Source organism: Camelus bactrianus, chromosome 5 (genome assembly GCF_048773025.1).
Source record: "Camelus bactrianus isolate YW-2024 breed Bactrian camel chromosome 5, ASM4877302v1, whole genome shotgun sequence".
In the NCBI taxonomy this organism is placed as follows: Eukaryota; Metazoa; Chordata; class Mammalia; order Artiodactyla; family Camelidae; genus Camelus; species Camelus bactrianus.
In genome coordinates, this window is record NC_133543.1 from 73,020,157 (window position 1) to 73,047,343 (window position 27,187).

The 27,187-nt window shown below is 40.6% G+C and overlaps 1 protein-coding gene across 6 annotated transcripts in view; it reads left to right on the forward strand.

Moving 5' to 3' along the window:
- Positions 1–2,111: 2,111 nt before the first annotated feature.
- PLEKHM3 (pleckstrin homology domain containing M3) overlaps positions 2,112–27,187 on the forward strand; it is a 164,000-nt gene continuing 138,924 nt past the window's right edge. For all 6 annotated transcript variants that reach the window (XR_006726754.2, XR_006726753.2, XM_010960093.3 and 3 more), the window contains exons 1-2: positions 2,112–2,283; positions 22,110–23,029. Coding sequence is in view for 4 of the 6 variants with exons in the window: in XM_010960093.3 (XP_010958395.1) it covers positions 22,429–23,029 (601 nt within the window). In the remaining 2 variants the exon portion in view is untranslated. The remainder of the gene's footprint in view (positions 2,284–22,109; positions 23,030–27,187) is intronic.

Genomic DNA, 27,187 nt, shown 5'->3' on the forward strand with positions numbered 1-27,187 from the left:
AAAGGGATTTAATTGGTAGTATACCTGTGAGGTCTAAAAAATATAAACAGATGGTCCCATGGATCTGGGGTAGTAATGGTGTATCAATGCAAGTTAATCAACTGTAACAAATGCATCACCACGGTGCAGGATGTTGATAGCGGGGGCCGGAATATCTGGGAATCTGTACTTTCTGCTCAGTTTTGCTGAACCTAAAACTGCTGTACAAAATAAAATCTATTAAAAAAAAAAAGGTAGGGCTGCTATTAGCAGACAGCCTTTTCAACGGAGACATGAACTCATATATTTAAATTTAAAGAAGCAAAGTGACCCTGCTAACCAAATGGAGGCCTGAGAAGCAGCAGCTGTCCAGCTGAGATTGTTTTCAGCCTTTGAATTTTCACCGCTTTTTTGGGATCACTCCTTTGTTTCGGTGTTGAGGATCTATCTATATTAGTGATAATGAGTAAATCTAGTCATTTGGCAAATGTGGCTTTTTAATGAATTTTATGTGCCAGATCTTGTGCTTAATGCATGGTGGAGGAAAAATGATAAATCACTGTCCCTGCCCTCCAACTTCATTGACTGATACAGTTTGTCTCAAACGGCAATCCAATGATCACCTATATTGGAAGCACTTTGAGGCACTTGTTAAAATCACGGAATTTAGGACCTTATTGTAGACCTTCCAGATAAAAATCTGTGGGTGTCTTACCCAGGAATTTGCATTTTTAAACTAGTATCCAAGAGCCTTGACACTCAAAATGTGGCATCATCTGGGAGTTCACTAGGGGTGCAAAGACCCCACTCCAGACCTCTTGAATCATAATCTGCCTTTTAACAGAATCCTCAAACGTTAAATTTTGAGAAGCACTGTTCTAGAAGATTCTGTCACATGCTTAAGTTTGAGACTTGATGGTCCGGGAAGACTAATGAGTCTTTAGATGAATTCGGCACAATGTGATGAGAGCATTCATAGAGGAACATGTTAGTTCCTCAGTCATGCAGAAAAGGAACAGTTTTCTCTGTCGGAGGTTTCCAGAAGTGTGACAACATTTGCTTCTTAAATAGCAGGGAGAAGTTGGCCAGGCTAAGAGGATGGGGCAGGGGTGGGAGCGCTCATCAGAGGAAACCACATGTCAAAAGTTCTGAGGCAAAAGAGAACACTGCATGTTTAGGTAACAAGAAATGTACCTCAAATATCCATGTAAGTTTTTAAACAAACTTATTTAAACTCTAAACATCAACCAAAAGTGATATTTTGAAAAAGTCAGTGGTTAAAGATTTTTTAATCTATTGTTAAAGGAGTGGGGGAATCAGATTTTTGAAGTCCAATCATTCTGCTTTCTCTGCCCTCCTTTGGCAATTTTTTTGCATCAATTTCTTCATTCATTTATTCAAACATAAAAACATTGGGCACTGTGCTTTGTACCTATTATGTAGTGGTGTGTGAAATCAAAATAGTTCCTGCCCTCAGGGAGTTTATAGGCGAGGCTAGGGTGGGAATGGAGAAGCCAATAAAACAGGTTAGTTTAAAAATGTGTAATTATACATTGAGGAAAGAGCTACGTGTGCTATGATGGAGAATAAAGCACGAAACTTCCAGGAAGGTCTTTTAGCCAGACCAACACATCCTCTTGCAAAGTGGCCAAAGTTATTGTGGGGTGAGTCGGGGTTTCTCACCAAGGAGCACTCAGGTCACACTGGGGGCGCGCGCGCGCGCGCACACACACACACACACACACACACACAAATTGGTTTTCATCGCAGCTTCAAACCTGAAATGTGAAGCAATCTCTAGGTTCTGAGAGTCCTATTTTAAGAAAGAACTTATCTGAGTAATTCTCTTAGACAAGAGATCTGCTAAAAATAGGTCTGGTCCCTGGTATGTTCCAAGTGAAATACAATTGCAAATATCCATTTGGGCGTTGGGAGGAGCAATGAGGAGACTGCGGCACACGTTATTGTTTTCAAAATGTGATGAAAACAGTGTATAAGAAAATAACGAAATATGGAGGCCAGGCGGGTGCGGTTAGTCCCTGCCTGGCGCTGGGTCCCTAGGGCAGGAAAGACGAGCCTTCGTGGGCTGGAACCTTGTGTGTCCGGGTCTCGCTTCCCGGGCTGCTGGAAGGAAGCGTTTAAGTGTGGGACTGCGAGAAGCGCTTGTAAACAGAGAGCCGGGCCGGGATGGAAGGTGGCCAAACCGGCTGTCACTGTGAGGAGGGCTTGCTGCAGAAGCCGAGCCCCAGCCAGGAGTAGACTGCAGGCCCCTCAGGTGAAGGGAGAGAAGCAGCCGGCGGCCAGGTGAGCATCTGCCTGCTTCTGTGCTGCCTGGTTGGCCATTGGGGGAAGGGTGTGGGGATGACAGCATTGTAGACATCCGAGAAGCTCCCTAGGGTACCAGTGATTTTGCTGTTTCTTCCATGCTCTGTTTTTATTTCATCCTGAAAACTGCACAACGATGCAATGGATAATAGATGAGGGGAGATTATTAGATGCATTGTCTGTTTATTTTATGAATCAGGTATATAACTAGAAAGCAGTTGAAATAGCTGACCCTGTTCTCTGCGTTGTTTTTACTGCCCTCCCCGCCCCCGCCCCTCCTGGGTCCTGGAAACCAAGCCTCAGCAGAGCTTTTAACTCACATTCAGCTGGGGTTCCCGGAGTAACAACTATTGTTTCTTCTGTTGACCTCGCTCATTTTTAATATATAGTAAATAACTCTATGTGATTGATAACAAGCATGATTTGGTCTTCTATGAAAGGATTACTAAGCTTAAAGATCAAGGAAATTTCAGACCCACCCCTCAAATAAAATAAGTTACAACTAAGATATATAAATGAATGACAAATTGGGACTGGTCTAGATTTATAGCTTGCAAAGCAGATTTGAATTTACCAGGTTTAAAATGAGATTGAGCTATGCTGTTGTAAACTTATCTGGAAGTTGTTTTTTCCTCCTTGAAAAAGAGAAATACCTTTTTTTCTTTATTATTTTAATTTCAGTAATTATAGGAAATTGCAATTTGGATTCATTCATAAGATATTGTATAATAAAATACCACATGTAGATTATAATTGGCACACCTTAAGATACAAGGCAATTTTTGTTTCATTAACTTCAAAAAAATGCCTTAACCAAAATTGGGCTAAAGGGTCAGTAGACATGTGTCACCTTGTCACATAGTCTAACTTTTAGCTAGTAGAAGAATATTAGGTTAAATTGCACATAGAGAAGTGTTTAAATCACACGCATCAAGGAAATAATATTAATGCCTGATGAGTTTGTCTTTACAGTGAATATTTTCACAATGTAATGGTTAATAGCAAGAACTGTGAAGCCATTCTGGGTTTGAATTCCTGCTTAGCCACTTCCTATTGTGTAACCTTGGGCAATTTATTTGCCAAGTTTCTTAATCTGTAGAATGCGAATAATAGCAGTACTGATCTCATAGTTTTGTTATGAGGATTAAATGAGTGAATGTTTCTAAAGTTCTTAGAACAGCATATATAGTAATTGCAACATACATGTTTGTTAATAAATACATAAAATAAAAATACACCAGCGTTGAAAGTAAAATGGTGGTTGCAGGAGCTGAGGGAGGGGTGGAATGGAGAGTTGTTAAATGAGTATGGAGTTTCAGTTTTGCAAGATGAAGAATTCTAGAGATTGGTTGTACAACAATGTGAATATGCTGAACAGTACTGAACTGTACACTTAAAAATGGTTAAGATGGTAAATTTTATATAATGTGTATTTTCCCACAATTAAATTTTAAAAAAATACCAGTGTTAGCAAAGTTATATATAATCATCCCTCAGTAGCCAAGGGGAATTGGTTCCACGAACCCCTCTACCAAAATTTAAAAATGCTGAAGTCCCTTAGGTAAAATGGCATAGTGTTTGCATATAACCTATGGGTATCTTCTGGTATACTTTAAATCATCTCTAGATTACTTATAATGTCTAATATAATGTAAATTCTGTGTAAATTGTTGTAAATATAAGGTGAATGATATGTAAATAGTTGCTTGGTGCCCAGCAAATTCATGTTTTGCTTTTTGGAACTTTCTGGAATTTTTTTCCCCCAAATAATTTCGATCTGCAGTTGGCTGAGTTTGCGGAACCCCAGGGTACGAAGTCAGACTGAATTCAGAATCTTTATTAGCACACAGCAGCCCCATCCACAGTTGCCTTTACCATTGTGAAAATGCAGCTTCCAATAGTCATCAGTAAGATTCACTTATTTGGTAAACTCATGCAATTAAGACATCATAAAGAGCACAAACAAATGATAAGAAACAACACCTAAGACCATACTGCAGGCACAATTCTGAAAATGTCCCTCCACCAAGATTGCATGCCCTAATCTCTGGAACCTGTAAATATGATGAAATGTCACTCCCTTGATCATGTTATGTTCTATGGCACAGTTGAATTTAAAATGGGGAAATTAGCTGGTGGGCCAAATCTAATCAAAGGAGCTTGTAAAAGAGGAGTGCTTTCTCTGGCTAGGGAAGTCAGAGATCTGAAGCTTGAGGAGGACTGAACATGCTGTTGAAGATGGGGGGGGGCACTTGAGAAGGAATGGGGGCACCCTTGAGAAATAAGAGTCAAGGAGGCTTAGAATTGTTGACAGTGACCCAGCATGGAAACTGGAACCTAGGATCAGACCTAGGGCCAACAAAATGAATGAGTTCAGAACTGGATTCTTTACCACCAGAGCCTTTTGTTAAGAGGCCAGCTTGGCCAACCCTTGATTTCAGCCTTGTGAAAGAAAGCCTGAGCCTACAACCCAGCCAACCCCACCCAGACGCTGACCTTCGGAATTGTCAAATAAGAAATGGGTGTTGTTTTAAGCTACTGAGTTTGCGGAAATTTGTTACACAGAAACAGAAAACTAATAAGACAGGGACAGACAATCCATAGAAGAGAAAATTAAATATGGCTAATAGACACATGAAATGCCTTTTCTTTCTATTAGTCAAAGAAATGAAATTGAAACAACAGCATGGGACCATTTTTCCAGCGCTGAAACTTACATAGATTTTAAAAAATTCTAATTCTTTGTATCAGTTAGTTTGCAGTGGAGTAGACACTCTCAGATGCTGTGAGGGGCGCCCAGATGTTCTAACCTTTCTGAAAAGCTTGTTGGCTGAATGTATGAAAAACCTCACTAATGTGTCCACCCCCCGATCCAGTAATTCCACGTCTAGCAATTTGGAACTTAAAAGAAATATTTTAAAAGTTAATGTTCACAAGTGCTTAATATGGCTTTGGTTAGAAAAGTCATACATTGGCAATAGTCTAAATGCCCAACAAGAGGGGAACAGTTTAAATCAATTACAGTATCAGCAAAGGATATATTATACAGACTTTTTAAAGATATTTGTGAATTTTAACAGTGTGGAAAGGTATTTATCAATTTTTATAAAATGGGGGGAAATAGGATAGTGAACTCTATCTACAGTAGGCTCTTAACTATGTTTAAAAAAGAAACAGAAAGAACTACCTACAGAGAAAAGGCCAAAATGGGGCAGTGCTTTTTGCATATTGGAAGATGAATAGACATTGTTTATTTTCCCTTTTATACTTTTTTGTATTTTCAAAATGTTGATTATGGTAGTTGTTTATAGCTGTAATAGTCAATAAACATTTTTTAAAAGCTGTTAAGTCTCTATGCTGTGGAGTATATAATGAATCTAAGACATTTCCCAGTCAAATAACGGAGAAAATAAAAATCCATATGTAACTTACATATGTGGCAGAAGGTGATTTTTAAAGAAAAATTGAAATAGGAAATGATAAATATGGTTGGAAAGATTAAAAATAAAGTTGGATAACTTATTTCACAATAGAGAATCAGTGAAAGTTTTTTGGAGAGGGATTGCTGAATATCATACCGAAATGATAGAAAAAGGAGGCTCATGGTTGAATTTTCATTAACAGTCTTTGTTTTCTCATAGGTTGATGGATTTTAGGCTTTGGATTATAGACTCAGGTTAATTACACAAGTGGAAAACAAAGGACTATGATAGATATATAGCCATTAGCCAAAAAAAAAAAAAAAGAAGGAAAGAAAGAAAGAAAACTGCACATTATTATGACTAGGAAAAACCAAACTGGAACTAGGCTGATAACATCTGCATTAAAAAAACATCCAAAGCTAATATTTATTGAATATTTATCAAATACTTAATATACTCTATTCCAGTTTAATCATGTGTGCAGCCTTCACCTAATACCTGAAGTTGAGTCACACATTTCCATATTTAAGAAGCAGACAGGTAGATGGGTACTACTTTAATAACTGATTTCAGAAGACCTGATTTTTTAAAATTGAAGTGTAATTTACATTGTGTTAATTTCTGGTGTGCAGCATAGTGATAAATATGTATTCCTTTTCATATTCTTTTTCATTATAGGCTATTGCAAGGTATTGAATATAGTTCCCTGTGCTATACAGTAAGACCTTGTTGTTTATCTATTTTATATGTAATAGTATCTGCAAATCCTGAACTTCCAAGTTATCCCTCCACCACCTCCCTTCCCCACCGTGACCATTATTTATTTTCTATGTCTGTGAGTCTGTTGCTGTTTTGTAAATAAGTTCATTTGTGTCATTTTTTTTTAGATTCCACATATAAGTGGTATCATATGGTATTTTTCTTTCTCTTTCTGCTTATTTAGTATGACAATTTCCAGGTCCATTCATATTGCTGCCAATGGCATTATTTTATTCTTTTTTAATTTGTCCTTTTTTATGGCTGAGTAGTTATTCTGTTGTGTGTGTATGTTTGTGTGTATATACGTCACATCTTCTTTATCCGATCATCTGCAGAAGACTTGATTTTAATAGAAATATGAAAAGGTTAGACCATTTGAGCATAATTTTTAGGATTCTCCATCTCTAGACAGTTTCCAGGAGCCCCAAATCACTGCTACGCCTTCATTTTTCCTACTGGCTCCCTTTTCTATTTCCACTTTACCCTCTCCTCCAGCACCTATAGAAAAGTTCTGAAAGCCTCTGTTGCCCTGCTGGCTGCTAGCCAAATGCTGATTTTCTTCTTGGGGAATGTTAACCCTTTAAAAGAAACTGTGGGGGTGGGGCTATCTAGCAAGGAATTGGTTTTTTTCTTTTTCCTTTTTCCTTTAGACTGGATTTTGTATTTGGTTCATAAATAGCTGAATTGTATTCTAGCTTAGAGTTTCTGGTACAAGCTAAATAATTCAGAGAACTGAGTACTGAATAAGAGTGGGATAAAAATGACCACCAGTAGTATATTCCATGCATTATGTTTGCTCTGTTTTGTTGGCTACTGTAGGTATTGCCAGGCAGACAATAAACAGCCCACATAACTCACCTTCATACTTACAATAAGAAGTTTATTTGGTCCATGAGTGTAATTAATCTTGATGCAACATTATGAACAAAAACCAAAGTCAAAATACAGAGGCCATTGCACTGAGATGTCAAGCATGCTATTTTCATTAACATTTTATTTGTTTTTCATACACTCATTAACTGTCAATTTGAATTATGTGTTTTAAATTGGATTCCTCAGTTATATGCCACATTTATGGGTATGGTAGAGATTTATTTGTCCAGTTACCATAATTAGTGTAACCAGTTTATAATTCAGTACAAACTACAGCTGCCCTGTTCTGCATTATCCAGTTTACTTGTGGACATTTATCTAACTGGGAAATTGCTAAATATCCACTTCACCTTGTGGACCAGAGATGTGATTAGAAATGTAGATTTTCACAGAACAGGGAACACGTATTACAGGTTAGAAAACATCAGAAATATAACGAGCAGTTTTTATGTTCCAAGGAAGTGAGCTAAATGATCTCCCATGAACTTTTCCAGAACAAATTTTCTTCCACCCTCAGGGACTCACTGTTGATTAAACAAGTAAGACTTGAGCACTTGTTTTGTGACATGGCACATATATCTTGTACTTGGAGCCAGGGATACAGTCTTAAAGAAAACAGGCACAATCCTTGCCTTCATGAAGTTTACAGTCTAGTGGGAGAGATAGACAAGCAAACAGGCTATCTTTTGTTTGTTTGTTTTGGGGGGAGATAACTAGGTTTATTTAGTTCATTAGTTTAATGGAGGTACTGGGGATTGAACTCAGGACCTCGTGCATGCTAAACATGCACTTTACCACTGAGCCGTACCCTCCCCCTTAAATAGGCTATCTTTATATAGAGTGAAAAGCCTTATAACTGAGGACATCAGTGTGCTACGGGAACACCTAAGAGGGATGTCCAAAATGGACGTGGGAAGTGATTACCTCAGGGAAGAAGCAATACCTCAGCAAAGACCTGAAGGCTGAATTAGAATTAGCCAAGTTGTGTGCCTGTGGGTTGCAGTGTGGGGTGTGGAGATGATGGAGATTTAAGAGATAAGCCCAGGAAAGTAAGTGGACGTGAGTTCCTACAGGCAGTGGTTATCCAGAAGATAACGGGGTTTTAGTTTTACAAAGCCCTTTTTGTCTGCAGGGTGGCAAATGCATTAGCAGAGGGAAAGTCTGAAAGGAGGAAGGCGGGATGGTGGTGTCTGAACTGAGGCCATAAACAAGGAGAGAAATGGATACATTTGGCAGATCTCCTGGATCTAGCAACAAGGAAATTGTTGGTGACCTCTGCCTGTGCAGGTTCACCTAGGGCAGAACCAGATTGCCTCTGTGGGGAAGAATGAATGGGTGGTGAGAAGTGGAGTCAGAAAGTATTAAAAAAAAAAAAAAACAAGTTTCTTTAAGAAACTTGGAAGAGGAAGGGAGGAAGGAGAATGTATCCTAGCTACAGGAGAACTTGGGGAACAAGAGAGGATTTTACTTACTTATTTTTTCTTCTTTGAGAAGAGGTATTCCTTTTGAATCACTCTGCATCTTGAACTGCTGAATCCCTCCACTCCTAGACCACCAGAAAAGCTGATGCACAGCAAGGAACCCTTGAGTAAACTAAAACCTTATCTCAGAGCTTCCCAAACTGATTACCTTCACCATTCTCTCCAAAGTTTGTTGATTTATAGTGGGAGGAGATCAAAGAGAATGTGGTGACCCTTTTCTTGGCACCATACAGACGGACCCCTGTCAGCATCTTGTCCCTGCTTTTGAGTTCACAAAGCACTACATAATGTCATTTGATTTACACTCCAAGACAACCTTTGAAGAAGGTAGGACAGGTATCCTTATTTGACCTATATTGAAATAGCTAGAATTCAGGTTCAGATGACTTGCCTAGAATCACACATCTGGAAGTAGTCCATGGACAGTTCAAACTCAGGTCTTCTAACTCCAGATCTTGTGGTCCAAAAGTAATTGCCCTTCACTGAAAGGTTAGATATGATATCTATGTTTTCATTGTGGAGTGGGCATATGAAACCTGGATGTGTCATTTAGACTAAAGTTTGGGGGTCAACTTTATTATTGGTTTCAATCCCATATACATTGATATTTGTCCCCCTCCCCACCCCCGACCAAAAGAAAACAAAAAGTTCAGTTGGTTTTAGAAGGAGGCAATTTATTTGGACATGCCTTAATAGTTAAAACATGTTTAAATTATCTGTAGTCACATCTAATTTGAAAATATTTCTTTTAATTATTTTGACAGAGACACTTATTTGCAGGTTTTTTTTTTTTTTTAAAAAGCAAACATTTTTACAAGTGTTTCTGTTTATTGGCTAAATGAAAAATGATGTCCTTGGGAAACATTAGAAAAAGGTTTGGGCAATTAGGACTGTGTAAACATTTGCAGAAGCACTTGTTTGGCCTAAATGGAGTCACAGTTATTATACTTTTGCAGACATTCCGAGCAGTATGCCTAAGGTCACTAACAGAATTTGAGGTTAGCTATTTAGTTAGAGAACAGCTTTTTATTCTGTTTGTTCAGGCAGCTCTCATCCACCATTCCCTTAGAGAATTTTCAATGACTCAAAATATTACAGAGGTGATTTCTGGGGGTAAATTAAGTATAAACTGTTTTCCTGGGTATAAAAATGATATTTAGCAATTAACTTTCTGAGTCATGGGATTAATAAAAAGAAAGATTTAAAAATAAATGTTAATTAATTTGCCGGTGTTTGACACTAGAATTCAAAGCATGATGTGTGTAAAATTCTAAGTGTATTATCTCAGGGTAATTAGTTTACTATTCGTTGTCGTAGAGGACGGTCTGTGTATTTTAGCCTTATGTCCACTCACTTACTGGCCATATTACCTTGGACAAGGTACTGCATTTCTTTAAATCTCGATTTCCTTACCTGTAAAGAGGCAATAATAATAGCACACCTCTCCAGTAGGGTTGTTGCGAGGATTTACCAACATAATGCAGATAAAGGGCTTCAGATAAGACTTTAGTAAGTGCTCAGTAAGTTAGTGATGACTCTTAAATCTTGGTCTTGGCATAGGAGTTGTAAGAACTCTATTTTGTTTTCAAATGTTTCATTAATTACACCATTCCACTTTTACCATATATCCATCCACGTGGAAGGAATCCTCTGCAGGACATTTTTGGAGAATTTAGTATAATAGTAGTAGTCTCTGATGCTAGGCAACTATTTGAACCCTAAGTACCATATGCCTGTCATCCTAATGTCAGTTAAAAACAGTCAAGGAAATCGGGACCAATCAGAGCTCCAGAATTCAACCCCAGAATGTTTACACGTTGCAGACTTGTTTTGTAAAAATCCAATTCATACTAATGGTAATAGTCCATAGTAAAAGAAATTTACATCCAGATTTGGGGATGAAAATGTTGTTCTTACTGTTCTTCCTCTTTATACTTTGTAAACTTTTCCTTTGTTCTGTATGATGAGCAGAGACTTTTCTGGCCTTCATTGTACATAGTAAAATAACAAAGACTCATCCTGCTATTTTGCCTTGACTTGTCCTTATCTTTGAGGGTCAAAGACAGTGTTTTGTCTGCCTTTGGCAGTCTTGCTTGTTTCCTGACGGAACTGGTAAGAGGTTGCTTGGTAGCCAACTGAGGTCAAGGTTATTGTCTGCAGATTGTTCAAAAGTTGGGGAGGGGTCATGGATGGAGTCCCTCACCACTGGGCACGGCTGTCCTTTCAGATAAGAAGTGAGTCATCTTCTGCTTAGACCTTATGGGTCTGGTACTCTCTGGATGCCATTTAGCAAAGATTCAAGTGTAGCCAGGAAAGAAAAAAGTCGGCTAATTACTTCTCACATACGTTCACCCTAAGTGCCCACAGGAACCAGTTTTGTGAACACGTGCTGACCCATAAGCTGGTTGTTGCTTTGCAGGTTGAAGTGGTAAGTATTCTCCCTTCTGTTAGTCAGCTGCAGTGACCTATGGAATCAAAGTCAACAGGAAGTGAGGCAGTGCTTCATTTCTCATGTCATCCCAGCCAGCCAGCCAAGGCCTTCTGTTGGCCAGCGATATTTCTGTGGGTCGGATAGACTCGGCAGCTTGTGAGGAAGCCCTCTGTGCTGGTGCCTTCCATTTGTGCTGTTGTTAGTTCACTTTGAGCTCACTCTTCAAAGATGTTCCTGTAGGTAGACAGCTTCATGCCAGAAGCAGCAGCATCTCTAGAGCAGATCTGATTGGTTTTGTTGCATGTTTCTTTCCTTTGTCTTTGGTTTCTTTCAACTGAAGTCATCTCTGTATACCTGCTATGTTGTTAAATTATGTTCTGTCAGTTAAGACTTTTTATTGTCCCTTGATTAGTAATGATTTCTTATTTATGTTCCCATAACACCTTTTGTATAGTTCTGTTAAGGCACTTTTTATTCTTGGTTTTGTGTTGTTTCCCCACTAGCTAATAAGCTCTTGGAGGGCAGAAGCTGTGTTTTGTCTCTGCAGCATCATCTAACATAGTATTTGGACACTCGGTCCATCATTTGTAAGTGCTTGTTGAGTATAAATGGTTTTGTGGTTGGGAATCAGCTTCTAAGAGGAATAGTCATTGTTTTAGATTTTACCAGAATTTCACATATATTATCTGCACTTGTGCATTATAGCTCTCTAAGGTAGATGGAGACAGGCATTGGCAGGATTTCTGTTTTGTAGATAAGGAGGGCCAACATGTCCTGAGTCAGCCTGATTTGCTGGAAGTCAGTCAGCTTAGAAGGCAGTGCTGGGGCGCGAACCTTTTCCTGGTGTTAGAAATGTGTATTCTTTCTTCCCATTGCCACACCTCTGTGAAAAAACAATAAACAAATTCAAACTGGGTAGCTCCTGGATTGAATTCAATTTACTCCTTGTTTATGGTCCTCCTAACATCAGGGCCCCTGAGTGATTTAAGATGATTTAAAAGGTATTTGAACTTGGACTCAGTTATGAGGCAGGGGTTCCAGGAACTTCTTTTTTTTCCCCCACGTGGCCTTCAGACTGACAATAGATGAGTCATCTTGGTCTCTTTCATCAACTTTAAAGTAATCCTGCTACTTTACTTGCCTCTCTCTGTTGAGATTACTACAAATTTTTATCAAGAAGTTTCTAAATGTTTTATAAACCACACTTTAAACCATGCATGTGAAGATGATTCTTCTCAATAAAGTCAAATTATTCTATGAGCTGATGACATCTTTAAATCTAAAGCTGCTTCCCTAGATTCTTTGAGTATCTGGCATACCTGAGTCTCAGTGTCCCTCCTTGGGGTGGCCCTTTCCTTCGTTGTTGAGGTCTGTCACATACTCAGCCACGCCAGCTGGTTTAGCTGGGAGGGCACCTCCACATCCTGGTCAGTCATCCCTGTTGCAGTTGGAGGCTGACTCTAGCACACATGATGGACTTTTCACTTTCTTCACCTCAGTCCTAGAATAAAGATATTTTGAGTGGTTCTTTTGTTTGTTTTTTTAATCACTTTTCCCTGCCATGGAGGTAAAGGGAAATGGAAAACGCTGAGTCTGCCTTTTTAGACATTTAAGTAACTGAAGTTTATGTCTCTCTGTTCTGTTTCTAAAACAAGGACATTTTGGAACTTTGGTGATTTTATGAAGATGGGCTTCCCAATCAGAAGCCTTGGCTTTCCTATCCAGTGGTTGACATAGGGGACAGAAGACAATTACTGCCTTCAATAGTAAAGCAACTGGAGATGTGAAGTGCCACACTTATATTTAGTTTGGTTTCTGGGAAAACATCTTGGAGCATCAGATGTCTCAATGATTTTTGCAAGTGGCAAAAAGTAATCACCGAGATGGACTGAAAAATGCTTTAAGTTGATTGCCTGGGGGCATTTCAAAGGGAACATCTCCTTCCTGATATTAGAAAGAGCTTGAGCTCTCAGTCACTGAGCTCACAGTCACTGGCAAATTAGGTTTACAAAATAATTCCCAAGTGCTACATAGGTGCTTTTGTTTCTATAAAAGGTCTGAGTGAGGTCTTTGCTACCTGACCTTTGCCACGTTGTTTTTAAACCTGGTTTCAATAGCTTGCAAGCTTTTTCTAACCAAGAAAAAAATTTTAAAGTTCAAGTCAACATAACGTTTTGGGAAGCATGTCAGATTTTATTTAAACGAGCTTGTAGTGAATTCAAATATTCTTTTGCCAGAAAACCAGAGTGGTGCTTATATTCACAGATGTCAGTACTTTGAAAACATACTCTTTATGCAGTTGTCCATTCAACCAACATTTACTGAGCCCCCACTGTGTACTACCCATAGTTTTAGGCCCAGTGAGGGTTGTAAAAATGAAATAGGGTAGAATCACTGTTCTGAAGTTGCTGTGAGTCCCGTAGGGTAGATGTGTGACCTCAGGAAAGTTACTCAATGTCTCTGAGCCTCAGTTTCTCATCTGTGAAAATGGGAATAATAGTACCCACTGTACACATCATGACGCTTAGAGATGAAAAGTACCAAACAACGTACCTGGCACAAAATAGGCTTTTGATAAATTGTAATTATTATTGTCATCTTCATTTCAGACAGAACAGGCAGCATGCAGTGTAAGCTGTGGGGGCAGTACCAAAGACATTCTGAGAGTTTTTAAAGAAAGAGCAGACTGTTTTAGGATCAGGAATCAAAGAAAGCCTGTAGAAGAGGTGGCAACTGAGCTTGAAGAGTGGATAGAATTTCAGTGGATAGAGGTGGGGAGACTGTACCTCGGAGGTAACTGTAAGCAAAATTTTGGAGTTGGGAAAGCATAAAATGTGGGCAGTAGCATTCTGGCTTGGAGTACAGATTGAATTAGGGAAGGGGAGTGGGAAGTGGACAGGCAAGCTAGTCCAAGACTGAAAGGCCTAGCGTATCAGGTAAAGAGTTGGACCTTGTCATCAGTGGGAGCTTCATGAAGGGTTTTATTTGCTACTGTCTCCCCAGTACGTAAGACAGCACCCAACCCATAGTGAGTGCTCAGCAAATAATCACTAAATGAGTAGCTAAGTGTGACTTTAGACAAGCTGAGCTTCCTTTTGCCATAAGATAAGCCAGTTAGAAATGTTCTACAAATAGTTGGGAACGTAAGACCAGAGGTCTGGCTTGAGATTGAGACTGAAGGTGGAAACTAGGGAGGTATGAACATGGAAGTAATTTCTGAAGCCTCAGTGTGGATAAATTGACCTAAGGAGTACCTGCAGCCGTAGTCAGAGAAGAGAGTTCAGGTGATGCCCCCATTTGATGAGACCAGTAAGGGAAGGAAGAAGATGGAGGCAGGGAAAGAGAAGGTGGAAGTGAGAGGAAAACAGAGAGTGTGGGGCCTGTGAAACCCGGAGGGAATGTTCAAGGAGGGGCTGGTTAACAGTCTTAAGCAGGATCAGGACTCAGAAGTACACTGGTGTCTGTGTAGTGAGGAGGTCCCTGGACAGAGCAAGAAGAGAACTTCAGTCGAGTGGGGCCTTGTGCCAGGCTGTAAGGTACCGGTGGGCACAGCACATTCTGGGACATTTCTTTTTTCTTTTCAAGGTTAGTATTTACTGGTATTTGCTTTTTGAGCATATATTTAAACAGACAATATGCCCAAACTGTATATATAATCTGATTCCAATTAAATATTAGATAAAAACACGCCTAGCTGTTTTCTCAGAGTTACGAGGGCATGACTGATTTTTATTTTCCATGTTTGTCAGTATTTTCCAGCATTTCTATGAGTATTTATTACTGTGAGAACTGGGAAAAAAACCACTATAAAATTATATTTCTAAATGATATATTCCTTATGTATTGTATGGCAATAAACTGCTCATTTATTGAAACTTAGATAAATGTAGCCATTTACTGTTCCTTCCAGTCTTGTGAAGATGGGGTTCCATCTGTGTTTCCAGCTGTCTTTCTCCTTGGGAAGAGGCCTGGACTCTTCTTACAAGGTCTATCCTGGCACCATTTCTTTATCTGCTGCTTGTGGCCTGTGCTCCATCAACATGCTTATGTTGTCTTTATGACAAAGCACCATGGAAAACCATAACCTCTTGTAGCCCGACAGTCCAGAAACATCATCTTACTGGGTCAGATCCTCTTGTGGTGGATCCTTTACATTATGTAACTCAGAAAATTTCCAGTCAGCTGTGGCCTTAACCAAAGTGAAGAACACGTGAGAGCCACATGTGCTGACCTTTCTTATCATCACCCTTGGTTCTCATGTTTGAAAGTGGACCAGCAGAAACTGCTTATCCTAGGTGTCTTTGGCATTGCATTCTTCTCCTAGTCTGGCTGCTTCTAAAACTACATGGTCCCAGACACCCTCTCAGCACTCGTTACATTCTGATTACAAGCCATTTAGTCAAGTGGAGGGGAAGTCAGCGCTTTTACCATCTGGCTTGGGAGAACATGGTATCTCTGTGTGGGCCAGGCTGGTGTTATTACTCATATCTGTCTCTACCTCTGTGTGGGAGGGAGGCAGTGTTCATCCTGTTAATTAGCCTTGCTTAATGAGCATGTAAACCACAGATTTCCTTGTTAGGAAATAGCAATACATGGAGTCTCCATCCTGTTTCATTTTGGTGCATGCATGGGATTCTTTGGATTGAGCTTTTATGACCACACTGACAAATGGACCTCAATTTCTCAATCTTCTACATAGGGAAAATAACCCTTTGTACAGACTGGGTATTCTCTCTAAAAATAAGATAAAATGTCTATAGATCATTGAGTTTGGCTGAAAAGTAGTGTATTATAAATAGCTGGTTGCTGACTTTGCTTTGTTGGGCTGACGTATCTTTCCGGGGAGAGACCAGGAACACATGGTTGTTGAGTGGGTGAGGTCCAGAGAAGGGCTCCATAATTAGGCAGCAGTTTACATTTTTTAAAGGCTTGTTGGAAAAGCTACCCAGTGAACGATCCACATGTGAGGCAGTTTGATACTAGCAACGTTACTGGATGCAGGTAGCTGAGTAAGGCACCCAGAGGTTAAATGGTTTGCCAGAGGCCACCCAGCACGTGTGTGGCTAAGCCCGATTTAGAACACAGTTCTAATTAGCTCCTGGTTTCCAGTTTTGCGTGGAGGCAAAGCAGACTGCACCCACATAGTGATTTTACTCAGTTCACTTTGTCAGGGGAAAGTACTCTTTAGATTTTGACCTGTCTAAGGATGCTATTATTTTTTGATTAATTTCAAAACCAAATGAGGCAAGCTAATAAAGAGGTGTTCATTTTCAGAGACTGAACTTGGCCTTAGACCCTGGTATTGTGGCAAGTTTGAGGACTGTACAATCTAGGGAAAGATGAACTTCCCAAAGAGAAAGGTTGGAAAATGGAGGAAGACATAGAGATTATAGAGGAGGGTCAGTGATGCATCTTGCCTGCCGTCAAGTAGCTCAGAGTGTAGAGTGGGATGGAGAGAAACTGTTGATCATTTCAGGACAATGTGGCAAACCCAGGGTGCTCGGAGAGCCTGAGCAAATCGGAAGGCTCCCTGACGTGGGCCAAAGCATGGAGGACTAAAACGGTAAGGTGAGTGTTGGTCAGGAATGATGGACTGGAGGGGTGGGTGGGTTACAAAGGTCACTGACGGTCACACAAAGGAATAACGAGGCATTCATTCAACTTGTGTATATCTAGTGCCTTGTGTGTATGTGTCAGGCACTGCTCTGTGCACTCGGGATACATTAGTGAGCAAAGTGAGCATAAATTTCTGCCCTCGAGGAGCTTACACTTTAGTGAGGAGAGAGAAACACCAAACATTAAATAAGAAGTTCACTGAGTGGTATGTTAGAAGACAGTCAATGCATAAGGGAAAAGGATCCAGCCAGGTGATCAAGGTTAATGTGAACAGTAGTTAAGTCATGTTGATGGTATCTACTCTCATGATGCTATGATGAGAATGGTACTTTACCTCTGTGATTTTTTTCCCCAAAACATATAGCCCTAGTCTAATCATGAGAAACACACTAAACAAATCCCGATCGAGGGACAGTCTATACAATACCTGACCAGTATTCCTCGAAATTGTAAAGTCATCAGAAACAAGTAAAGTCTGAGAAACCGTCATAGCCAAGAGCAGGCTGCAGAGACTTGACAACTAAATATCATGTTGCATCCTGGATGGGATCCTGGAACAGAAGAAGGATATTAGAGGGGCACTGAGGACGTCTGAACAAAGTGTGAACTTTAGTTAACAACAGTGTATCAATCTTGGTTCACTAATTGTGACAAATGTACCACATTACTGTAAGATGTCACATGGAGGACACTGGGTGTAGGGGACATGGGAACTCATCGCACTATCTTTTCAATAATCCTGTAAATCTAGAACTGTTCTAACATTAAAAATTTATTTAAAAAAAAAAAAAACCGGAGTAAAGAGGATCAGAAGTCCAGGGTAGAGACACTCGTTACAATTTTAAATATGGTGGTCAGGTAGGCCTCATTGAGAAGCTGACATGAACAGTCACTTAAAGAGAGAACTGACCACATTGGTATCTGGGGGAAGAGCCATTGCAAAGACCCTGAGGTGACAGCATGCCTGCAAGTTGGAGAACCAGCAGGGAGGCCAGTGTGGAAGGGAGGTTGGGAGAGCGAGGGTATGAGGTCCTAGAGGAAAGGTGGTGGAACTCATCAGGTAGGGGCTTTTAGGCCGTTGCTATTCATGTATTGTGTGCCAGGGACTGTGCCATTCCTTGTCCTATTTAATTCTCTCCACTATCTTAGGAGCGTGGTATTATTAACTTGCTGATTTTGCAAATGAGAAAACTGAGCTTAGAAGGTTAAGTCACTTACTGAAGTCCCATTGCTGGTAATTGGTGGAACTGCACTTCCTTTCTTCCCCCTGAGACCCAGAGTTGTCACTCCTGACCTCTGCCTCCTCTCCTGGGGGCTGGACTAGATCTTCTAGGCCAGGAATTAGTGAGCTGCAGTGCCCTGGATGGTCTGGCCCTCTGCTTGTTTTTGGTTGGTTTGTCTGCTTTAAGTTGCGGTTAAAAAACAAAACAAAACACCTATAAGATTTACCATCTTAATCATTTTGAGGTCAGTGGTGTTTATATTCACACTGCTGTGAAACTGATCTCCTGAACTTTTCATCCTGCAAATCTGAAACTCCATACCTGTTAAACAACAACTCCCTTTCCCCTACTCCCACCATTCTACATTTTGTTTTCATGAATATGACTACTTAATATACACTGAATCATGCATTTGTCTTTTTATAAGTTTTTCTTAGTATGATGTCCTCAGGGTTTATTCATGTTGTAGCATGTGACAGGATTTCCTTCCTTTTAAAGGCAGAATAGTATTTCCTTTTATGGATATACCACATTTTGGTTCTCTGCCTGTTTTTTAAATAAAGTTTTATCAGAACACAGATATGTCCAATCATTTCCATATTGCATGTGGCTGTTTTCCCCACTATAACCATAGAGTGACTGTGTGACCCACAAGCTTACTACAGAAAGTGTTTGCTGAACCCTGTTCTACTGGGGAAACTCTGAAGGATTAAGAGAAGTGATGTGGAGGCTGTATTAAAAGGAGGAAGGCAAGAGGCAGGAAGACCTTGCTGGCTCTGTAGAGGGACACTGACTTGGATATGGGGCTTGCCCTCAAGAAGCTTAGTCTATTTGAGGGAAAAAGTTTACAAAGTTGACTTGTTTAGTGATACTTTAGATATTCAGGGAAGGGAGAGATCCCAAAGGACTGAGTCTTCAGGAAAGACTTCACAGAGGATTGGGGTTTGGGATGGGATGGATCGGATTGCTGTAGGGTGTGGAGGAGTGCATCAGCCTTCTCAGCGTGCCTTAACAGACGAGTCAGACTTTGAAGGCATTTAGAGCAGAGTCTGAATAGGATGGGCAGAAGGGTGCAGGAGGGAGTGACCCCTCCTGCAATGGGAGCAGCAGGTGGGCAGGCCTGGAGATCAAAAAGGTAAACCTTGAAGGAGGAACTGAAAGGTCTGTGTGACTAAGTCGAGGAATGAAGAGAGTATGAGTATGCTGGGGCATATGGTGGAGAGTAGACCTTTTTAGAGTATGGTTTTGAAGGATAAATGCATAAGAGAATAGCAGTGTAAGCTCCAAACAGAAGCAATGGAAAGACTAATAGTGAAATTCCTAGAATGGAAAGTCCAGATTAGCCCAGTGAACTTGGGGTGGAGTGGGGGTGGTTCGGGGAAATCTTACTCCAAATTACATAGCCAGTAAGAGACAGACTTAGGATTCGGACCTAGATCTGACTCTAGATCCACTGCACTAGATTGCTTGCTATTACTCCAGTATATAGCTCACCACGCTGCCTAAGACACTTGAAAAGCCCTTACTAGCCACAAGGTGATTTACCCTTCCTAATTTCTTCTGAGCCATCTAGGCAACTACCTTCAAAGTTTTCTAGGCTCACCTCAAAGGGCACCTCCTTTTGAGGGCTTTCTTAATCTCTCCCTCACCTTTGCTATCAAGTGACCCCTTCTTCCTTCCGCCACCAAATCTGTTTCCATCCTCTATCAAGGTGTTTTTTTGGACTTATTTTCTTAGGCTCATCATGATAGACTGTGAGCCTCTTTAGGGCAAGAGCTGTAACTTACTCATTTTTCCATCTTTAGTGTCTTGTATCTGTTGTGACCTGAATAAATGAATGGATTGGTAGATGAGTGATTTCCAGAATTCCTTGTCAAACAGCATGGAAATGGTTCTAAAGTTGAATTGTTACTGCCCTTAATGAGGATTAAAGGAGGCAATTCATGGGACCTCTTACTCTCTCTAGGCCTCCATGTCCCTTTCTGTGAAAGGTTGGGGTTGGAAGGATGATCTCAAAGGCCCCTTCCTTGTCTGACAGTCTATGATTTTAGAACGTGTTGGGATCAAGTGTTCCACAGGGCAGCAGTGCTGGCCGTCAGTGGTCATGTGATTCTAAGCAGTTTGTGAATACCCAAGCGGGGAGCCCAAAGAGTATATTCCTAGACATTTTGATTAAAATAAAAAAGAAATAAAAAATCAATTTGAAGATATTTACTCCCTGTGGTATGATTAAAGGCTGAATTTTAAGCACTGGATAAGATTTCATAAAAGGACCTCAGATGACTAACTTCTATAAAACTCTTCTATAAAATGGGGACCTTATACTTTATTATGTTCATTTGAAATTTTAGTAAATAAAGAACTACAAGTTTTAAGATTTATTATGTATTTTTTTTCCTTAGCCTCTGGTATACGAGATGAGACTGAAAAATCACAAGTTTCAAAATTAGAGCAGTAGTAAAATCCTGCTACACACGATTTGAGACTCAAGGCTTAGCTGTAGACACAGCAAACAAAAACCTATTTGCAGCTAGAAAAATATTTTAGCTGATTTTATCTCTAAAAAATCAATCTTTGCCTTGCTTCATGAATGTTAACATAATAAATATCAAAATATAAAAAGTAGATAAATTCACAGTCATTATCACTTTACAAGAGGTTAGCCACAGAGCTCCTGCAAACTGCAAACCTTCCTGATGCATTTAAAATAAATGGCTGTGTGTACAATTTTTACTTACACACATTAAGCAGATGCTGTTGATTTGAATCTAATGATTTAATGACCTAAGTGCTAAAAATTATTTTAATTAACCATAGAGATTGTACAGTTTAAAAAAAAAGGCACACATACACCTTTGCAAATTTGAAAAGGTGTTGCTAATTGCCTAGTTTTACCTACTTGTAAGTAGTTAAGGGAAGAAAAGCTCTTACCTAGTTGTTCTGTTTGTTCGTTTTTCAGTAAAGATACAAAGGTGTATGTTGAGAATGTGAAATGTGGCTGGTAGTTAGTGTGGCTGAGGAACTTTATTTGATTTTAATAAATTTATGTTTAAGTAGCCATGTATGGGGGGAGGGTATAGCTCAAGTGGTAGAGTGCACGCTTAGCATGCATAAGGTCCTGGGTTCAATCCCTGGTACCCTATCTAAAAACAAAGAAATAAATAAACCTAATTACCCCCCCAAAAAAATACTAAATAAATAAATCGCTCTTCAAAAAAAAAAAAAAAAAAAAAAACCATGTATGGCTAGTGTCTACCGTACTGGATAGCATCACTGTCAGGGTCTGCTCTCCTTGCTCTGGCCTTGGGGATCTAGCATTTGCAGAGCTTGTGGTTGGTGTTAGGATTGTTTCTGCCCAGCTTTGAGGCTGAGGCTGGACCTATACTCCTAGGCCATTCCTCAAAGCCTCAGGGAGTTTGGAGCCTGTGAAGCCTTTCTGCAAGATGACCGGAGGAACTGTGAAGTCCAGAGCCATCATTAGGCATTACATAATTGAAACCTAGGGAGCCCAGCACAATAACATTCAGGTTAATAAAAGGGCTAGTTCTCCCTCTCTACTTCCCCCTTGCACTTCTGAGCCCAACAAATCATCAGTACTTTTAAGGTTTCTGAAAGGGCTCATGCATTTATGACTTTCAGGCTGATTACAATATAGGCCCTGTCACAGAATTCCTACTCTCTGTTGCTTACTCTTTTAGGTCAGCAAGATCACAGAGATTGGCCAGGGCAGTCTTTTCACAACTGCTCTCAAAGGCTTCTCTCTGTGAGTAAAAGCTATTGATCTTAATTCCGCTTATCAAGAGACCCACCCTGCTCTGCGTAAGTTCTAATGCAAAGTAGTGATGGGTACTCTTGACAGTGGAACTCCTGCGTGGGTGTTGTCCGCCTTTGGGCATGACTGGCGTAGAAGAGATGTAAAAATAGGAAGTAACTGGGCAGATTCATGTGTGTAGACCACAGTGAACCATGTGCCAATGTCGTTCTGTTTATTTTCTTTCAGGAAATTAAAGATGGTTGCGGCATTGCTGTGACCAGCACTTCCTGTTGTCTCTACAGAGATCTCACTGAAGAATAATCTCAGAGGAATGTTTGTCTCCCAGCACCTTTCTTGATGACTATTATCATCTAGCAAATGCTTTTAGTGACTCGGAAAACATCAACCACCCTTGTGCTTGGCCTGCTCTGAGCAGCCAAATGAAAGTTCCTTCCAGTTGTTTCCAGAACCGCGTCACCCAAAGCACCTCTCTTCACTGGGTGAAGTTTCATGCAGCCCTTTCCTGAACCAGCTTAGGGGGCTTAGTCCTCTCGGAGCCTGTGACATGGAAGCTTTGGAAGTGGACGATATCAGCCCTGCCTTGGAAGTTACTGAGGATTTCTTTAGCACTTTTGATAGTAAACTGGAAAAGGCCGTGCAGCAAGCGGAGGTTTATGGGATTCAGGAAGTCCCTGAACTGGTGGGGCATGAGGTACTCAGTAACATAGACAATGGTGCTATCAGAAACGTTGCCTCCTTGGGCAAGGGGGGCATGATTTGGGACCACTGTAAGACCAGGCTCTTAGAAACCAAAGCTCAAAATGTCTTCCCTGCCAAAGAACAGTTTATGGTCCAGAAGGGGACAGCCCCAGATAATCTTTCCTGGATGGAACAAAAGGAAGCTTCCACCTTTAATTTTTTCAACATCTGTCAGCGTCGGAGGGACAGACCTCGTTCTGTGAATGACTTACTGGATGAGAACACCACTTTTAAGCCCGGGCACGCTCGATCAAGATCAGATATTAGCCAGGTGGACTGGAGGGCAGTCCTCAGAACCTCACCTTTGCAGCAGCAGCAGCAACCATCTCTTCAGGGCCCTCACTTCACCAGGCTGTCTTTTCTGTTGCCCTCATCAAACAAGGTAGAAGATGCTCAAGGAAATACTGGTATGTTTCCATAGCTGACTGCTGATGAACACTGTTGATTTTCCGTTGTCTGTCTTGATTTACCTCAGGAGAGTCTTACTCTCCATTGTCCACGTCTAGCTTTGCTTACTCCAGCCCCCTCCTCCATTTACTTTCGCACTTACCTGACCTCAAGTCTACAGTCTGGCTATTGTCCGAGGAGGGACTGAGTGAAAAGATAACTACGGTTAATTCTCCCTTCCTCATCTTGTGTGTTAGAATCAGAATAGTCTCATAATTAACATAGTACTTTCCTTTGAACATTGCATCATACCGCTTATTCACATCCACTGGGTGTGGCCTTGTGCTACGAAGGATTTAAAGATGTGTGACCACACAGCCCTTGCCCTAAAGAACTTCTCATTTAGTGAAGGGATCAGACGCCCCATAGTGAGAGAAAGTAGATGCTCAATTGAAATGTCTGTAAGGGAACTTTTGGTTTACCCTATATTTGGGGGATTTTTTTTTTTTCAATGCGTGACAGTGATCATAAGAGGTTAGAGGAAGGGGAAGACACTGTGGGCTGGGCTTGTCGGGAAGCATTTGTCAGACATCATGGGACTTGAGCTAGACCTTGAATGACACTAAGATGCAGGAAGAGGGTCACAGTTAGAGGATTCTCGGTCAGGATGATGGTGTGGACAGCAGTGAGGTGGGAAAGACCGAGGAGAGTGGGCTGACCCTTGTGAGGGGACCAAAGGGTAGTGGGAAGAGAAGTTTGGAGAGGTTGCCTAGCACCTCGTGGTGTAGGGCCCTGAATTTCCTTTTTCCTCGTACTTTGAACACACACAGGAGCTCTCTCTTCTGTGAGTTATGACAAACCATCTGTCTGTTTCCCCCAGCATTTTCCTTCACGATAACCTCATTTGTACAGGCTATCCATTTTTATTACTGATGATTCTTCAATCACCCTCCTTAACTCTTAATTTAGATGGCTTCTGCTTCATTAGCTGGGGAGATTATGTTCTTAACTGCTATTTTAGCGTCACTTCAGTCTCTATCATTGCTTGCTAGTCCACTGATATAATTTAGCATTATATTTTATTTACTTATTTTACATTACATTTTAATTAATAAAATTTAGTTTGTAGTGTAATTCAAGGCAAGGATATGGTTTAGGACGTCTGCTAAGGAAATGCAACGTTCCCGTCCATGAGGTGCTGCATTATTTTCACATCCAGTTCAAATCTACCCTTTTAAAATACTTCTTTCCCCATTCAGGTTTATAACTTGTAATTCCTTATCTTCTCTCCTAGACTTTCACCAGTCCTCTGTGACATCTAGCTAAAGGTGGTGACCATGGGGGTAGAAAGAAAAGGGCGTTATAAAGCACAGGGCTTGCTAACTGAGTCAGTATGAGTTTAAACAAGCTCCTGTGACCCCAGTGCCTGGCAGAATGAGAGCTTTGCCTTGGACTCACGTTCAAACAGTTGTACTCATTGGTTAGCAGACAAACTCAGTTCTTTTTTGGTTTCTTGGAGTTCACATAGATTTTTTTTTTAATCACTGAACCACTGTACCCATTCTAAATCCCTGGCATAACCCACGTTAAGAGGATGTCGTATCTCCAGCTTTATTTTTCCTATCTTGTTTGGATTATAAATGCAAGAACCAGCCTTCCTTGGGCTCTCTCTTGAGAATATGACAGACCATTATTATTTTTTAATTCTTGATGTTAAAAAAGTTGAATATTAAATTATATTGAAATGTAAGTACTGAATGGTATTTTAAAAAGTGAACTGGAACAAATGGCCTTGCAGATATTGATATAATATAACCTGGCCATCTTTTGATCATCCATGGGATATGCATCCTATCAGGAAGGAATAAAGTGGGGGAAATGGCCTGCTGAGTTTCTGACACCTTTTCTGGCTTGCGGGAGAGAGAAATGATGTTTGTATCGCTCACCAGGAGAAGGGCAGGGGCATTCAAGGCCCACTGGCCACCCATTCTTTGGCTGTGGGGGTGGAGAGGAGTTCTAGATTCATGGCGGCTCACCGACTCTGCCAACCATGGTTCTCACGGCATTTGAGGATAGGGGATGTGCTGACACCCAGGTGCATGCTAGTCAAAATCAGCTAAGATCTTTGAGTGAAGTTTACTTTAAGACCTTTGAAAGTAGCCATCCAAACTGAAGAAAGACTTACTGTTTCTCTTGAAGGAATATGCCAAAGGCAGAGGGAGTATCTTGGCCAGAGCTTGAGATGAGGACCCAGGAGATCTGGGGTCAGGCCAGACTTCTTCCCTGAACTTCATACTCACATATCTGACTGCCTGGTGAACAGCTCTGCTGGAATGTCCCACAGACCTCAAATTCACTGTCCGAAATGGCCCGTCAGCCTCTCATCCCTCTCTCCTGCTGTTCTAAAAATTAACAAAGGTTAATGAGAGGCTGAGGGCTCCTCAGAAGAAATAAAATCTAGTCAAATGGGTTTCCACTGATGAGGGCAACTTGGTTTTCTGTTTGACTCTGTCACTCACTCACTTACTGACGGGCTTTATTACTGTGTAGTCTTATGTTTTCTCCAGGTGATTTTTTTTCTAGATCCCTTTCTGAGCTCACCTGAGTAGCAACAGCGGTTCTTCTTCTCCTCGACCTCCCCTTCCCCCTCTTTTGCCCCCTCTCATTCCCTCCCTTTCCTTCCATAACAACAAGCCCAAGGGTCATCTTTGTTAGGTAGGGTCTCTGCGTCTTCTGCCTCCTTTGGCAATGATTAGCTGGGCCTTTGAGGACAACGGTGCTTTGGGTATAAAGCAAATCAAATTTTGTAGTAAGAGCTATTCGGCTAATGGACAAGCCTGTCTGAAGAAAGCCTTCTGGTCAGACAAGGTATCATACTGGTTAAAAAATGACTCTAAACCTAGAGTGTTAGAGTTTGAATCCTTTTCCCCTTCTTACTAGCTGTGTGACATAGGGCAGGTTTCTTCATCTCTCTGAGACTTCTTGTTTTGGCCATAAAGTATGGGATAATAGTAGTACTTACTTCAATATCTTGTGAGCACTAAGTGAGTTAAAAGATCTAGAGTGCTTCTTAGAACCACGTTTTTCACATAGTAAACACTTAAGTGTCTTAAGCATTTAATAATAGTATTATTAATTGAATTTGAAACTCATCAATGAGAATCAAAGTGATCCCCCTAATCACTCTTACCTTTCCCTGGCATAGTCAATGTCATAAACTGGCCTCACAGTAAATATGTCTTGAATTGGCCTTCCTGCATTGTACTCTGTCTTAGCTATTAACTGGTTTGTTAATGGGAAATAAACCAGCCATTCCCTCTCTCATACTGATTTGTTATCAACTGTTTACTGTCTCTCACACTAGAGTTTATGATCACTGAGGAAGGGATTGTTTCTTACATGTTGTTTTATCCTCAGTACCTAATACAGTGCTCTGAACACAGTATGTGCTCAGAACATTTTTGTTTTTTACATGTGAAATGAATACAAAAATAAATTAAAAGCATTAACTTCATTAGCTGGTTTATGTCTTTCTAGAAAAAGAACAACTCCACCCTCTCTTCTGAGGGCCTCACACCATCATCTGGCATCTTATACCTTGCACATACTCTCTGTGAAGTCCTTTAGCAGCAGTGAAAAATGAAGATTTGCTTTCATCTCAAAGGCTGCCGTGCACTATTCTTGTGATAAGATAAAAATCAAACAGATATGGCTTATAAAGTAGCCCCTAGCATTGGAAGAGTGTTGCCCTGGCTGTAGAGGAGTCTCCAGATACCATCTCAGACTCTGGGGTCGGTCACATAGGCACAGTCACAATTATCCTTTGTAGAGGAATCTGACTGCTGTTTGGTGAGCACAAAGCCTGGGGAGATAATTGTGGTTTGCCCTTTAGTCTTTCTGAAGTTGGAAGTCATTGGAGGTGATTTTTGCATCACTCCTCAATTTTTCCCTGTTCCCTCATAGTGCTTCTTTATGGGAGACAATTGCTTTGGATTTGAAGATCACTTCTTTCCTAGGTTCTTGGTATATATGAGAGCAGACTACGTCAAACAGCCTACTTGCTACTGTCAAAGCCAACATTTGGGCACCCGGTGTGTTCATCCCAGGGTAAGTGAGGGAGCCCAAATGGAAAGAGAAGGAAATAAAATGACAGTATCAAATACTTACTTTGTGCACTG